Genomic DNA, 16103 nt, shown 5'->3' on the forward strand with positions numbered 1-16103 from the left:
CATGACATAGTGGGCATCTTATTCCACCGCCATGACATAGTGCGCATCTTATTCCACCGCTATGACATAGTGCGCATCTTATTCCACCGCTATGACATAGTGCGCATCTTATTCCACCGCTATGACATAGTGCGCATCTTATTCCACCGCTATGACATAGTGGGCATCTTATTCCACCGCCATTACATAGTGGGCATCTTGCCCAGACAGCCATAGCCAGGAGCGCACTGGCAGCTGGACTGACAGACAGACACAGACAGACAACCAGCTAAATGTGGCCAGGGCGGTCACCTGATGATTGCTCAATCTTGACTCACGGTTCAGGAATACACTATATTACACCTAAAGCAACATCAAGCAATGTGATTTAGATTTGGTACAAAAGGTATGTGTGAAAAATGTATACTTTTATTAATGTTTTTAATAACGTTATTTCTTATCCACGTAACATGGAAATAATGGTTATTTTGACTGGTTATTATTGTGCCATGACAGCTTGCCTTGAGAGAGTAGTTTACTGCGGAACATTTTTTTTTAGATATCAATTAAAGTCAGCTACATTCACAACCGGTAAGGACAAGGGAGTGTCTGTCAACTAAGTGTAAGTTGGATGACTAGGTAGTTTTTCTGCAGTGATTGAAGGAAGATGACGGTGACCTACTCCAGTAAAGTCGCCAACGCCACGTTCTTCGGTTTCCATAGACTTCTACTGCGATGGAGAGGCAGCATCTACAAACTGCTTTATCGGGAGTTTATAGTCTTTGTACTGTTATATACCTTGGTGAGCCTCGTTTACAGGTAGGCATAATATTAAGCTATTACGCGTTTTTCCTTAAAAACATTAGTATTGTCACAAATACAAGTCCTCGGTGATATGAAATATGAATAATATAATTGTTATGTTATTTGTGTATGTATATTATATAACAGTGTTTATTATCTGATTTTAATGTGTTTATAACTGTGATTACAAATGAAGATGTAATATGAGCCTTTGATTTGACTTGATGGGTCCGTAATTGATTTGTATCGCTGTGATATATCAATAAGTGCACGTGAACAAACCTATAATGTTACTTAATTAATTAACACATCTGTCAATCTAGACTCGCCCTCTCAGACCCTGAAAAGCGTTTCTTTGAAAAGTTGGCTCTTCACTGTAACAAGTATGCAGAACAGATTCCAGTCACGTTTGTGCTTGGTAAGTCAGTACAACTGGTGGAGGTTGACATCAGCGCATGCGCGCTGAGTAGTTTATAGTATTAGCCTATTAACTCTATGAGCTACTAGCGCTGTGCTGAGATGAGAATGCCTGTTTCTACCTGAATACTGTAGAGGTGCTTTCCAGATGTGCTGAAAGTGCTTTACAATTTAAGTGGGAAATTCACATCATCCGCAACCCCATGTGTAGCTTGCCTGGCGACCCAAACTCTTCGCTCCAGCCAAACGCTACGCCACGCCCACAGATGTAGCGAACATAGGAGCAGCGGAAGAATTCAGTTTGAGTCGTCGGGCAAATGTGTATCAGCCACCTAAAAACAGAATGACAACAGTGCAATACTTTCTCGATCACAACACACACGCACGCACGCACGCACAAACACCGACACACTCACTCACACACACACACACACACAAACACACTGCGTTAACTGTCTGACTTGCTTGCTACTATCCAACCAAATGAACCCAACTAATCCTCAACAGTGCCAGGCAACAAACTAATGATCGTGATTTTTCAACCCTTACTTAATAACAGAAGCTCTCCGACAGACACTGATTCCAATGGGGAAATTAACTGGTGATTGAGTTAATGGAAGGAAATCATTAGGAGTCGGACCAAAGCAGGGAAAGAGGGATATTGTTGGGTTTGCTTGGGTGCTGGAGTGCTTTGCATGGCATATCAGATTGTTGCTTAATAGTGTTGTGCTTCTGTGTGAATGGCACAAAGTGGCTTTCATTACATTTATGTATCTCAGTTTATGTCAATAAAATATTGATATGGACTGGGATGAAGTTGCCCTAGACAATGATCTAGGGGTCAATTTTCTGTTTTGAGCTTGAGGCTCAAATGTAGCCTGAAGAGTACTGCACTACGTAGGAAATTAAATGTCATTTCGAAAGCAGCCCTTCTCAACCCAAACCTCATCCTTGGTTGCTACTGTAGTCATACCTGACAAAATACTGTTTAGACTTACTGTAGATCAGGGCTTTCCAACCCTGTTCCTGGAGAGATACCCTCCTGTAGGTTTTCACTCCAACCCTGTTCCTGGAGAGCTACCGTCCGGTAGGTTTTAACTCCAACCCTGTTCCTGGAGAGCTACCGTCCGGTAGGTTTTAACTCCAACCCTGTTCCTGGAGAGCTACCGTCCGGTAGGTTTTAACTCCAACCCTGTTCCTGGAGAGCTACCGTCCGGTAGGTTTTATCTCCAGCCCTGTTCCTGGAGAGCTACCGTCCGGTAGGTTTTAACTCCAACCCTGTTCCTGGAGAGATACCGTCCGGTAGGTTTTAACTCCAACCCTGTTCCTGGAGAGCTACCGTCCGGTAGGTTTTAACTCCAACCCTGTTCCTGGAGAGATACCCTCCTGTACGTTTTAACTCCAACCCTGTTCCTGGAGAGCTACCATCCGGTAGGTTTTCACTCTAGGAACAGGGTTGGAGTTAAAACCTACAGGAAGGTAATCTCTCCAGGAACAGGGTTATAGTTAAAACCTACAGGAGGGTATCTCTCCAGGAACAAGGTTGGAGTTAAAACCTACAGGAGGGTATCTCTCCAGGAACAGGGTTGGAGTTAAAACCTACAGGAGGGTATCTCTCCAGGAACAGGGTTAGTGTTAAAACCTACAGGAAGGTATCTCTCCAGGAACAGGGTTGGAGTTAAAACCTACAGGAGGATATCTCTCCAGGAACAGGGTTGGAGTTTAAAACCTTTAGGAGGATGTAGAGCCCTGGTGTAGATGATGCTGATATCTCCTCCTCCCTGCAGGTTTCTACGTAACCCTGGTGGTCAACCGTTGGTGGAACCAGTTCGTGAATCTGCCTTGGCCCGACCGCCTCATGTTCCTGGTCTCCAGCTGTGTTCACGGCCACGACGAGCAGGGCCGCCTCCTCAGACGTACGCTGATGCGCTACGTCAACCTCACCTCACTGCTCATCTTCCGCTCCGTCAGCACCGCCGTCTGTAAGAGGTTCCCCACCATGGAGCATGTGGTGGAGGCAGGTACGACCCCCAAGGGGATAACGGAATGCAAATAGATGGGGTCAGGAGAAAACTCATTTGGGGTCGGGAGGTCAGGAGGGTCAGGAGATAACTCATTTTGACAGATAGATTCTGTACATAACGTCACGGACCAAGTAGTGGAAGCAGGTACCTCAATGACATGTGCTTGGCCTTACCTGACCCCAATAGAATACACATAGGTGGGGTCAAAGGTCGACCAGGTTTGGTTTACAGGTCAGATCAAGTGTTCTCTCAACATTCAGTAGGTCAGGATCAGATCAAGAGAGTTCACTCAACCTTCAGTAAAAAAAAATACTTGTATCCCTTTTTCTCCCCAATTTCTAATTGGTAGTTACAGTCTTGTCTCATCGCTGCAACTCCCGTACGGACTTGGGAGAGGCGAAGGTCGAGAGCCGTGTGTCCTCCGAAACACAACCCAACCAAGGGTTCTTCTTGACGCAACTCTCAATTAACCCGGAAGCCAGCCGCACCAATGTGTCGGAGGAAACACCGTACACCTGGTGACCGTGTCAGCGTGCACTGTGCCTGGACCACCACAGGAGTCGCTAGAGCACGATGGGACAAGAACATCTCTGCGGGCCAAACCCTCCACTAACCCGGACGACGCTGGGCCAGCTGTGCACCAGCCGGTCACGGCCGGCTGCGAAAGAGCCTGGTCTCGACCATGACATGTGAGAGTTAAACAAGGATCTGTAACTGGATCTTCTAGAACCATCTTTTAATTTCCTTCTTCAGTTTCTTTGGACTACCCAGGATCAGCCAAGTCATTAGGATTCAGTGGTTGAATTAGACCTACTAAACTCCTTGTTTCCTCTAACCACTAGTATTCCCCTAGTACTGCTGTATCCACGCCTCATCCTCCCCCTAACCCCCTCCTCCTCTTCCTCCTTCTCCCCCTACTCCTCCTTCCACTCCTCCCCCTCCCCCTACCCCCTCCTCCTCCTTCTTCTCCTCTTCCTCCTCCTCCCCCTACTCCTCCTTCCACTCCTCATCCTCCACCTTCTTCCCACTTCTCCCCCTTCTCTTCCTCCTCCTCTTCCTTCTCCTCTTCCTCCCCCTCTTCCTCCCCCCTTCCTCCCCCTTCTCCTCCTCCCCTTCTCCTCTTCACCCTCCTCCTCTTCATACCCCTCGTCCTCCTCCTCCTTCTCCTCCTCCCCTCCTCCTCTTTACACACCTCATCCCCCTCCTCTTCATCCCCCTCGTCCTCCTTCTCCTCCTCCCATCCTCCTCTTCACCCCCCTCCTCCCCCACCTCCGCCTCCTCCTTCTCCTCCTCCCCTCCTCCTCTTCACCCCCCTCCTCCCCCTCCTCCTCCTCTTCACCCCCCTCCTCCCCCTCCTCCTCCTCCTCCTTCTCCTCCTCTTCACCCCCCCTCCTCCTCCCCCTTCTCCTCCTCCTCCTCCTCCTCCTCCTCCCCTCCTCTTCACCCCCCCTCATTCTCCTCCTCCCCCCTCTCCTCCTCCCCTCCTCCTCTTCACCCCCTCCTCCTCCTCCTCCTCCTTCTCCTCCTCCCCTCCTCCTCTTCACCCCCCTCCTCCCCCCCTCCTCCTTCTCCTCCTCCCCTCCTCCTCTTCACCCCCCCTCCTTCTCCTTCTCCTCCTCCCCCTCCCCCTCCTCCTCCTCCTCCCTGCAGGCTTCATGACTCCAGAAGAGAGGAAGATCTTTGATGCTGTCAAGTCTCCCCACCTGAAGTACTGGATCCCTGTGGTGTGGTTTTCTAACATGGCGTCCAGGGCTCGGACGGAGGGGCGCATCAAGGACAGCGTGGACCTGCAGACCATCCTCAACGTGAGTATGGCAGTAGCTTCAACAGGCATAGATAGATAAAGTATACCTGCCACAGGAACCAGAGGAGACATTTTGGCTCTGAATCCTGCAGAGGTTGTAGTCTGGACCGCGTGGACCTGCAGACCATCCTCAACGTGAGTATGGCAGTAGCTTCAACAGGCATAGACAGATAAAGTATACCTGCCACAGGAACCAGAGGAGACATTTTGGCTCTGAATCCTGCAGAGGTTGTAGTCTGGACCGCGTGGACCTGCAGACCATCCTCAACGTGAGTATGGCAGTAGCTTCAACAGGCATAGATAGATAAAGTATACCTGCCACAGGAACCAGAGGAGACATTTTGGCTCTGAATCCTCAACGTGAGTCTGGCAGTTAGCGGAACAAAGCAGAGATATACCAGGAAACAGAGGAAACACAGAGTCTAATCCCGCTCTAAATAGAGGAGATTGACTCCATTTTGGCTCTGAATCCTCAACGTGAGTCTGGCAGTTAGCGGAACAAGCAGAGATATACCAGGAAACAGAGGAAACACAGAGTCTAATCCCGCTCTAAATAGAGGAGATTGACTCCATTTTGGCTCTGAATCCTCAACGTGAGTCTGGCAGTTAGCGGAACAAAGCAGAGATATACCAGGAAACAGAGGAAACACAGAGTCTAATCCCGCTCTAAATAGAGAAGATTGACTCCATTTTGGCTCTGAATCCTCAACGTGAGTTTGGCAGTTAGCGGAGCAAAGCAGAGATATACCAGGAAACAGAGGAAACACCGAGTCTAATCCCGCTCTAAATAGAGGAGATTGACTCCATTTTGGCTCTGAATCCTCAACGTGAGTCTGGCAGTTAGCGGAACAAGCAGAGATATACCAGGAAACAGAGGAAACACAGAGTCTAATCCCGCTCTAAATAGAGGAGATTGACTCCATTTTGGCTCTGAAGGGTTACTGGATACCTTGAATCCAGGAAGGAACGATACAATCCTAAAAACAGCCAACAGGGTACGGGATGCCTTGAGGACAGGAAGGAACGATACAATCCTAAAAACAGCCAACAGGGTACGGGATGCCTTGAGGACAGGAAGGAACGATACAATCCTATAAACAGCCAACAGGGTACGGGATGCCTTGAGGACAGGAAGGAACGATACAATCCTAAAAACAGCCAACAGGGTACGGGATGCCTTGAGGACAGGTCATGGAAGAGATGACTAGTCCAAGACTATCTGCTAAACACAAGGCATGCTGAGTATTATGAGGAGTAACTTTATACTGTTTACTGGGACTTCAATAGTCTTAAAGTACAGCTCCTTCATTATAGTAACGTCTTTATGAGGAGTAACATTATAGTAACGTCTTTATGAGGAGTAACATTAAAGACTTGGACTTAAATATTGCTAGTTTACAGCTCCTTTACTTGTGGAAATAGTTATGAGATGCAATGATATAGAACTGCATTGACCCTCACTAACACTCTGCTAAACTCTGAGCCTGTCTCCTCTATTAATACAACCTTGATCCTAACAGGGTCTGGATCATGTTGCTGTGTGTGTTTGTATATAGCTGCAAAGGCAAAATCAGTGCAACCCCATGCTCTGTCTCTCTCTCTCTCTCTCTTTGTCTGTCTCTCTCTCTCTCCGTCTCTCTGTCTCTGTCTCTCTCTCTCTCTCTCTCTCTCTTTCTCTCTCTCCGTCTCTCTCTCTCTCTCTCCTCTCTCTCTCTCCTCTCTCTCTCTCTCTCTCTCTCTCTCTCTCTCTCTCTGTCTCTCTCTCTCTCTCTCTCTCTCTCTCTCTCTGTCTCTCTCCCTCTCTCCCTCTCTCTCTCTCTATCTCTCTCTCTCCCCCTCTCTCTCTCTCTCTCTCTCTCTCTGTCTCTCTCTCTCTCTCTCTCTCTCTCTCTCTCTCTCTCTCTCTCTCTCTCTCTCTCTCTCTCTCTCTCCCTGTCTCTCTCTGTCTCTCTCCCTGTCTCTCTCTGTCTCTCTCCCTGACTCTCTGTCTCTCTCCCTGACTCTCTCTCTCTCTCCCTGTCTCTCTCCCTGTCTCTCTCTCTCTCCCTCTCTACCTGTCCTGTCTCTCTGTCTCTCTCTCTCTCTGTCTCTCTCCCTGTCTCTCTCCCTGTCTCTCTCTCTCCCTGTCTCTCTCTCCCTGTCTCTCTCTCTCTCTCTCCCTCTCTCTCTCTGTGGTTCTCTAGGAGATGAACACATTCAGGACTTGGTGCTCTACTCTATTTGGTTATGACTGGGTTGGGATTCCTCTCGTCTACACACAGGTGTGGATAGCATGTACGCACACACACGCACGCACGCGCACGCACGCACACACACACACACACACACACACACACACACACACACACACACACACACACACACACACACACACACACACACACACACACACACACACACACACACACACACACACACACACACACACACTTTCCCAGGGAATCTTCTGTTAATAGCCACTGTGCATACCATGTGTACTATAACTCACACTGTCCTCCCGTGTCCTCATTAAAACCCAGTGGGTTGTGACAGTGTGCCTGAGGCAAGGTCTCCCAAACATGGGCCTGGGCCCCCCCTGGGTGCTGGTACACTACACAGCTGATTCACATAACCAACTCATCATCAAGCTTTGATGATTTGAACCTCTCCACTCCCTCTCCCTCTCTCCTGTCTCCCCTCTCCCTCTCTCCCCCTCTGCCCTCTCTCCCCCTTTCCACTCCCTCTCCCTCTCTCCTGTCTCCCCTCTCCCCTCTCCCTCTCTCCCCCTCTCCCTCTCTCCCCTTCTGCTCTCTCTCCCCCTCTCCAATCCCTTTCTCTCTCCACTCCCTCTCCCTCTCTCCCATCTCCCCTCTCACCCTCTCCTCTCTCTCCTCCTCTCCTCTCTCTCCCCCTCTCCCATCCCTCTCTCTCTCCACTCCCTCTCCCTCTCTCCCGTCTCCCCTCTCCCCCTCTCCTCTCTCTCCCCCTCTCCAATCCCTCTCTCTCCACTCCCTCTCCCTCTCTCCCGACTCCCCTCCACCCTCTCCCCTCTGCTCTCTATCACCCTCTCTTCCCCCTCTTCTCCTCTCTCCCCCGTCTCCCCTCCCTCTCCCCTAGTGGGCAATAAGTCCTGTGCTCCTCTCTCCCTCTGTCTCCCCTCTCCCCAATTCTCCCCCTCTCCTCTCTCTCACCCCCTCTTCTCCTCTCTTCCCCCATCTCTCCTCTCTCTCACCCCCTCTTCTCCTCTCTTCCCCCATCTCCCCTCTCTCTCCCCTAGTGGGCAGTAAGCCCTGTGCTCCTCTCTCCCTCCGTCTCCCCTCTCTCTCCCCTAGTGGGCAGTAAGCCCTGTGCTCCTCTCTCCTCCGTCTCCCCTCTCTCTCCCCTAGTGGGCAATAAGCCCTCTTCTCCTCTCTCCCCCCATCTCCCCTCTCTCTCCCCTAGTGGGCAATAAGCCCTCTTCTCCTCTCCCCCCCATCTCCCCTCTCTCTCCCCTAGTGGGCATTAAGCCCTCTTCTCCTCTCTCCCCCCATCTCCCCTCTCTCTCCCCTAGTGGGCATTAAGCCCTCTTCTCCTCTCTCCCCCCATCTCCCCTCTCTCTCCCCTAGTGGGCAGTAAGCCCTGTGCTCCTCTCTTCCCCTCATGCGGTTCCACCCAGCTGTGGACAAGGAAGATGTCGTCCCTTTGTGATGAGCAGCTCCAGAGCAGCTTCCTGTAACACCACATGATGATTACAGAGTAATGGATGGGGCAGCAGGATCCCAGGGTAGGAGGGGTTCTCTATAGCCATTGGCTAATTGGGTAGCTTCCCTCTATCTCTCTGCGGGTCTGCACAAATTGCCAGTGTGACCTCTGGGCGAGTCAGTGACATCTGTTGACAGTTTCCTGAGTGTTCTAATGACCTGCTCAGGGACTGCAGTTGAAAATGAGCTTTTGCAGTAATGTTGACTAAAGGTCCCTGTAAAACTAAATGTATTAAAGTCAAGCTTCATGTGACGTTTGTAGACTGATCTGTTGCTGTTCAGGCAGCAGCTCTGTGAATGAAATGAAACCATGGACGTGACTGGGATCAGGTTTCAGAGGCTATGGAATCTCAGACAGTAAATCACGCCAGTGGAATGACTTGGCCATGAGGGTCTCAGCCAACAATGAAAATACTCACATGGTCACATGGCAAACAAATCCTGTTTATTTACATTGTGTTTATTGACATTGTGTTTATTGACATGGTGTTTATTTACATTGTGTTTATTTACATTGTCTTTATTTACATTGTGTTTATTTACATTGTCTTTATTTACATTGTGTTTATTGACATTGTGTTTATTGACATTGTGTTTATTGACATTGTGTTTATTGACATTGTGTTAACTGACATTGTGTACTTGTAAATAGCTACAAAGACAACCTGTGGAACCATGCTCTCTATTTGTCTCTCCAACTCTCCTTTCCTCTCTCTTCTCTCCCTCCCTCCCCATCTCTCCTCTCCCCCCCCCCTCCTCCCCTCTCTCCCTCCCCCTTTCTCTCCTCTCCCTCCCCCTTTCTCTCTCCCCCCTCCTCTCTCCCTCCCCCTTTCTCTCTCCCCCTCCTCTCCTCTCCCCCTCCCCCTTTCTCTCCTCTCCCTCCCCCTTTCTCTCCCCTCCTCCCCTCACTCTCTCCAGGTAGTAACCCTGGCCGTCTACACCTTCATCTTTGCCTGTATTATTGGTAGACAGTTCTTGGACCCAGCTCAGGGTTACCCAGGTCATGACCAGGACTTTTACGTTCCCATCTTCACTATGCTACAGTTCTTCTTCTACTCTGGCTGGCTCAAGGTATGACTGACTGACTGACTCACACCAGCTGGCTCAAGGTATGACTGACTGACTGACTCACACCAGCTGGCTCGAGGTATGACTGACTGACTGACTGACTGACTCACACCAGCTGGCTCAAGGTATGACTGACTGACTCACACCAGCTGGCTCAAGGTATGACTGACTGACTCACACCAGCTGGCTCAAAGTATGACTGACTGACACCAGCTGGCTCAAGGTATGACTGAGTGACTGGCTGATTGACTCACTGACAGAGAGAGAGAGAGAGAGAGAGAGAGAGAGAGAGAGAGAGAGAGAGAGAGAGAGAGAGAGAGAGAGAGAGAGAGAGAGAGAGAGAGAGAGAGAGAGAGAGAGAGAGAGAGAGAGAGAGAGAGAGAGAGAGAGAGAGAGAGAGAGAGAGAGAGAGAGAGAGAGAGAGAGAGAGACACACACAGTTGTTATTGTAGTCCAGCTGGCTCAAGGTCCTGTCCTCCACAAACCTTTTTGCCTTTTGGTTTCAACCAGGGAAATTAGATGACGGTCATCAAACCCCAGTACTGTGGATAACAATGTTGGGGTTGTGATGTTATTATGAATGTCTAGTGAGAGGGAATGTGTGGTTGCAGAGTGTAAAGTACTGTGGATAACAATGCTGGGGTTGTGATGTCATTATGAAGGTCTAGTGAGAGGGAATGTGTGGTTACAGAGTGTACAGTACTGTGGATAACAATGCTGGGGTTGTGATGTTATCATGAAGGTCTTGTGAGAGGGAATGTGTGGTTGCAGAGTGTACAGTACTGTGGATAACAATGCTGGGGTTGTGATGTTATTATGAAGGTCTTGTGAGAGGGAATGTGTGGTTGCAGAGTGTACAGTACTGTGGATAACAATGCTGGGGTTGTGATGTTATTATGAAGGTCTTGTGAGAGGGAATGTGTGGTTGCAGAGTGTACAGTGTTGTGGTTGTGATGTTATTATGAATGTCTAGTGAGAGGGAATGTGTGCTTGCAGAGTGTACAGTACTGTGGATAACAATGTTGGGGTTGTGATGTTATTATGAATGTCTAGTGAGAGGGAATGTGTGGTTGCAGAGTGTACAGTGCTGTGGATAACAATGTTGGGGTTGTGATGTTATCATGAAGGTCTTGTGAGAGGGAATGTGTGGTTGCAGAGTGTACAGTACTGTGGATAACAATGTTGGGGTTGTGATGTTATTATGAAGGTCTTGTGAGAGGGAATGTGTGGTTGCAGAGTGTACAGTACTGTGGATAACAATGTTGGGGTTGTGATGTTATCATGAAGGTCTTGTGAGAGGGAATGTGTGGTTGCAGAGTGTACAATGCTGGGGTTGTGATGTTATTATGAAGGTCTAGTGAGAGGGAATGTGTGGTTGCAGAGTGTACAGTGTCAGTACACAATGTCTGTACAGCTGCTGCACCATGTCTGACAATCAATTTCATTGGATACAAATGGGGATTTGTCAGGAGGGGAAGTATGGAACCCAAATTCTGTTGACAGTAAGATTATCTATGCCTTGTTTTTTTGTTGTGGGATTTAATTTGTCAACCAATGTTGTAAATCCCTGATGTCACATGACTGCCTGTTGTTTGACATCACTTCCTTATCAAGACATTTTTCTGGGATAATGAGCAGTGATGTGAGAGGTCCTTCTCCTTCAGGTTGCTGAGCAGCTCATTAATCCATTTGGGGAGGATGATGACGACTTCGAGGCTAACTGGTGTATCGACAGAAATCTGCAGGTTACTGTCAATCAATCAACCAATCAATCAACCAATCATGTGTTGCAAAGTGCCTTACAGTAACCCAGACTCGTTTTCATGTCTTTCCCAAGCCGATGTTATTGATTGATCTGTCATTTGTGCCAATCGATCATTCAGTCAGTACCTGTGTTGTCTCAGGTGTCGTTGATTGCGGTGGATGAGATGCACATGAACTTCCCTCCGATGACTAAAGACATTTACTGGAACGACTCTGAGGCTCTGCCTCCCTACACCCTGGCTGCAGCCGACTACTGCATACCCTCCTTCCTCGGATCCACCAGAGAGTTGGAGTGAGGACATGACAACACGGCACGCACGCACGCACGCACGCGCACGCACGCACGCACGCACGCACACACACACACACACGCGCACACACACACACACAAATGTATACTCAAGTCCTACGTATGCAAGGACACATGTGTAAAAACTCCCATCTCTCCTCAGCTAGATATCTGTCTGAGAGAAGATAGACAAGAGGGCATGACTAGAGAGGATACCGTTTTTGTGTCAAATTGACACATTTTATCTAACCCTTTTCCTAGTCTCGTGTTGCCTTACCTTCAAAATCACATTGTTTTTTTCCTAACCTAATTATCCTAACCTGCTACAAAGAGCCAATTCTGGTCAATTCTGACGAGCCGTATTCACTAATATCCATAACCTGTATACTATCTAGTCAAAACCATTACTATTCACTAATATCCATAACCTGTATACTATCTAGTCAAAACCATTACTATTCACTAATATCCATAACCTGTATACTATCTAGTCAAAACCATTACTATTCACTAATATCCATAACCTGTATACTATCTAGTCAAAACCATTACTATTCATTAATATCCATAAGCTGTATACTATCTAGTCAAAACCATTACTATTCACTAATATCCATAACCTGTATACTATCTAGTCAAAACCATTACTATTCATTAATATCCATAAACTGTATACTATCTAGTCAAAACCATTACTATTCATTAATATCCATAAACTGTATACTATCTAGTCAAAACCATTACTATTCACTAATATCCATAACCTGTATACTATCTAGTCAAAACCATTACTATTCACTAATATCCATAAGCTGTATACTATCTAGTCAAAACCATTACTATTCATTAATATCCACAAGCTGTATACTATCTAGTCAAAACCATTACTATTCACTAATATCCATAAGCTGTATACTATCTAGTCTAACGTATTCACTAATATCCATAAGCTGTATACTATCTAGTCAAAACCATTACTATTCACTAATATCCATAAGCTGTATACTATCTAGTCAAAACCATTACTATTCACTAATATCCATAAGCTGTATACTATCTAGTCAAAACCATTACTATTCACTAATATCCATAAGCTGTATACTATCTAGTCTAACGTATTCACTAATATCCATAAGCTGTATACTATCTAGTCAAAACCATTACTATTCACTAATATCCATAAGCTGTATACTATCTAGTCAAAACCATTACTATTCACTAATATCCATAAGCTGTATACTATCTAGTCAAAACCATTACTATTCACTAATATCCATAAGCTGTATACTATCTAGTCTAACGTATTCACTAATATCCATAAGCTGTATACTATCTAGTCAAAACCATTACTATTCACTAATATCCATAAGCTGTATACTATCTAGTCAAAACCATTACTATTCACTAATATCCATAAGCTGTATACTATCTAGTCAAAACCATTACTATTCACTAATATCCATAAGCTGTATACTATCTAGTCAAAACCATTACTATTCACTAATATCCATAAGCTGTATACTATCTAGTCAAAACCATTACTATTCACTAATATCCATAAGCTGTATACTATCTAGTCAAAACCATTACTATTCACTAATATCCATAAGCTGTATACTATCTAGTCAAAACCATTACTATTCACTAATATCCATAAGCTGTATACTATCTAGTCAAAACCATTACTATTCACTAATATCCATAAGCTGTATACTATCTAGTCAAAACCATTACTATTCATTAATATCCATAAGCTGTATACTATCTAGTCAAAACCATTACTATTCATTAATATCCACAAGCTGTATACTATCTAGTCTAACGTATTCACTAATATCCACAAGCTGTATACTATCTAGTCTAACGTATTCATTAATATCCATAAGCTGTATACTATCTAGTCAAAACCATTACTATTCATTAATATCCATAAACTGTATACTATCTAGTCAAAACCATTACTATTCATTAATATCCATAAACTGTATACTATCTAGTCAAAACCATTACTATTCATTAATATCCATAAGCTGTATACTATCTAGTCTAACATATTCACTAATATCCATAAACTGTATACTATCTAGTCTAACGTATTCACTAATATCCATAAACGGTATACTATCTAGTCTAATGTATTCAGTGTAATATCCATAAGCTGTATACTATCTAGTCTAACGTATTCACTAATATCCACAAGCTGTATACTATCTAGTCTAACGTATTCACTAATATCCATAACCTGTATACTATCTAGTCTAACGTATTCACTAATATCCATAACCTGTATACTATCTAGTCTAACGTATTCACTAATATCCATAACCTGTATACTATCTAGTCTAACGTATTCACTAATATCCACAAGCTGTATACTATCTAGTCTAACGTATTCACTAATATCCATAACCTGTATACTATCTAGTCTAACGTATTCACTAATATCCATAACCTGTATACTATCTAGTCTAACGTATTCACTAATATCCATAACCTGTATACTATCTAGTCTAACGTATTCACTAATATCCATAACCTGTATACTATCTAGTCTAACGTATTCACTAATATCCACAAGCTGTATACTATCTAGTCTAACGTATTCACTAATATCCACAAGCTGTATACTATCTAGTCTAACGTATTCACTAATATCCACAAGCTGTATACTATCTAGTCTAACGTATTCACTAATATCCATAAGCTGTATACTATCTAGTCTAACGTATTCACTAATATCCATAAACGGTATACTATCTAGTCTAATGTATTCACTGTAATATCCATAACCTGTATACTATCTAGACTAATGTATTCACTGTAATACCATAACCTGTATACTATCTAGTCTAACGTATTCACTAATATCCACAAGCTGTATACTATCTAGTCTAAAGTACTCACTGTAATATCCATAACCTGTATACTATCTAGACTAATGTATTCACTGTAATATCCATAACCTGTATACTATCTAGACTAACATATTCACTAATACCCATAACCTGTATACTATCTAGACTAATGTATTCACTGTAATATCCATAACCTGTATACTATCTAGTCTAACATATTCACTGTAATATCCATAACCTGTATACTATCTAGACTAAAGTATTCACTGTAATATCCTCTATCTTTCAGTCTATCGGGCATTTTTCAGTTCGGAGAGGCAGACAAAATGGACATTCACAGACAGGACAGCCACAACAGCAATCACAACTTCCGTCATGGTCGTCAAACGTCAGTCCTGGGGCACGTGCGTAGGCTTCTCAGTGTCCAGGATCCCCCAGAGCTCGTCCCTCCTCGGCCCTCCTTCAAACGTCACAGCAGTGAGGCCTTCTTCCCCTTCAGATCTGACTCCCATGACTACCCTGGATCAGACGACCAGGCCTCCCCAGGACCTGATCACACTCTGTTCCCCAGACCCAACCTCTTTAACTCCCATAACCCCCTCTCGACCAACCACCCTCTGGATACGCTACGGGAGGTTAGTAGTACTCTTTCTTCCCTGGACACTGAGCCCCGTACGCCGTCCTTCACAGACCTGCCTCAGTGGGTGGTAAGTCCACCTGCTTCTTCTGATGATCATGGGGATAGTGGTTATGGGGGTGATGGAGAGACGTGTGGGGCGTTATCTGGGGCTCCACAACCCCTGAATCATATAGAGGCCTTCTCCCAACAGACAGGGCATGAGCAGGCCTCAAGTAAGCCTGGGACTCCAGTAGATCTGTCCCCCATTGTGGAGGCTTCGGCCCTGAACACGAATCAGGGCAACAGCTGTACCCAACCGAGGCCCAAGAAGTTGAGCTGGAACGTCCCCAAAGACTGGTGTAAGCCACAGCTGTCCTTCCAGTTCTCCAGACAGGGGTCAAAGAGCTCCCTGCACAGCCTGCCTAGTCCTCAAGGCCTAGGGAGGAGGAGAGGCCGAAACACTTCCGCAGCCCTCCACTTTCCTGCTGAGCCTGCCCAGTTCCAAGCACTGCAAGTCCCCGAGACAGACATTCTGGAGTCCAATGGTCATGAGAGTGACAAGAAGGACACCAATGACAGCCAAGAGAACAAGGACAAGTCACAATCGGAGAAGTCGTAATGTTCTTCTGACATACAGTCCATATCGACCTACTGTATGAGTCACTTAACAGGCTCTCTAAGGGTGTACCCAGCATTATTAATTGACACCCTAATAAACATCAAATGTTTGTTTTATAATAAAATATAATTTATTCAGTCAT

At 45.8% G+C, this 16103-nt stretch overlaps 2 protein-coding genes across 5 annotated transcripts in view; one reads left to right on the forward strand and one right to left on the reverse strand.

Moving 5' to 3' along the window:
* The first annotated feature begins 220 nt into the window (after window positions 1-220).
* Window positions 221-16099, forward strand: LOC139395702 (bestrophin-3-like). 4 transcript variants are annotated; one of them, XM_071143043.1, is made up of 11 exons: window positions 259-385; window positions 539-601; window positions 703-798; window positions 1107-1201; window positions 2988-3221; window positions 4875-5029; window positions 7212-7289; window positions 9666-9818; window positions 11480-11560; window positions 11720-11871; window positions 15013-16099. In XM_071143043.1, exons 5-11 carry the CDS (start codon window positions 3059-3061, stop codon window positions 15959-15961), a joined length of 1731 nt encoding a protein of 576 aa, XP_070999144.1. In that variant the 5' UTR covers window positions 259-385; window positions 539-601; window positions 703-798; window positions 1107-1201; window positions 2988-3058; the 3' UTR covers window positions 15962-16099. The 4 variants fall into 4 exon arrangements, with proteins under 4 accessions (XP_070999142.1, XP_070999143.1, XP_070999144.1 ...); XM_071143044.1 differs by having other exon boundaries at window positions 260-385; window positions 539-570; XM_071143041.1 differs by lacking the exon at window positions 539-601 and having other exon boundaries at window positions 221-385; window positions 634-798.
* LOC139395703 (cathepsin D-like) overlaps window positions 16069-16103 on the reverse strand; it is a 9305-nt gene continuing 9270 nt past the window's right edge. The window contains exon 9 of the mRNA XM_071143045.1: window positions 16069-16103. This exon is cut by the window's right edge and continues 642 nt beyond it. The gene's annotated coding sequence lies outside the window, so the exon portion shown is untranslated.

This window comes from Oncorhynchus clarkii, unplaced genomic scaffold (assembly GCF_045791955.1).
Source record: "Oncorhynchus clarkii lewisi isolate Uvic-CL-2024 unplaced genomic scaffold, UVic_Ocla_1.0 unplaced_contig_803_pilon_pilon, whole genome shotgun sequence".
Classification (NCBI taxonomy): Eukaryota; Metazoa; Chordata; class Actinopteri; order Salmoniformes; family Salmonidae; genus Oncorhynchus; species Oncorhynchus clarkii.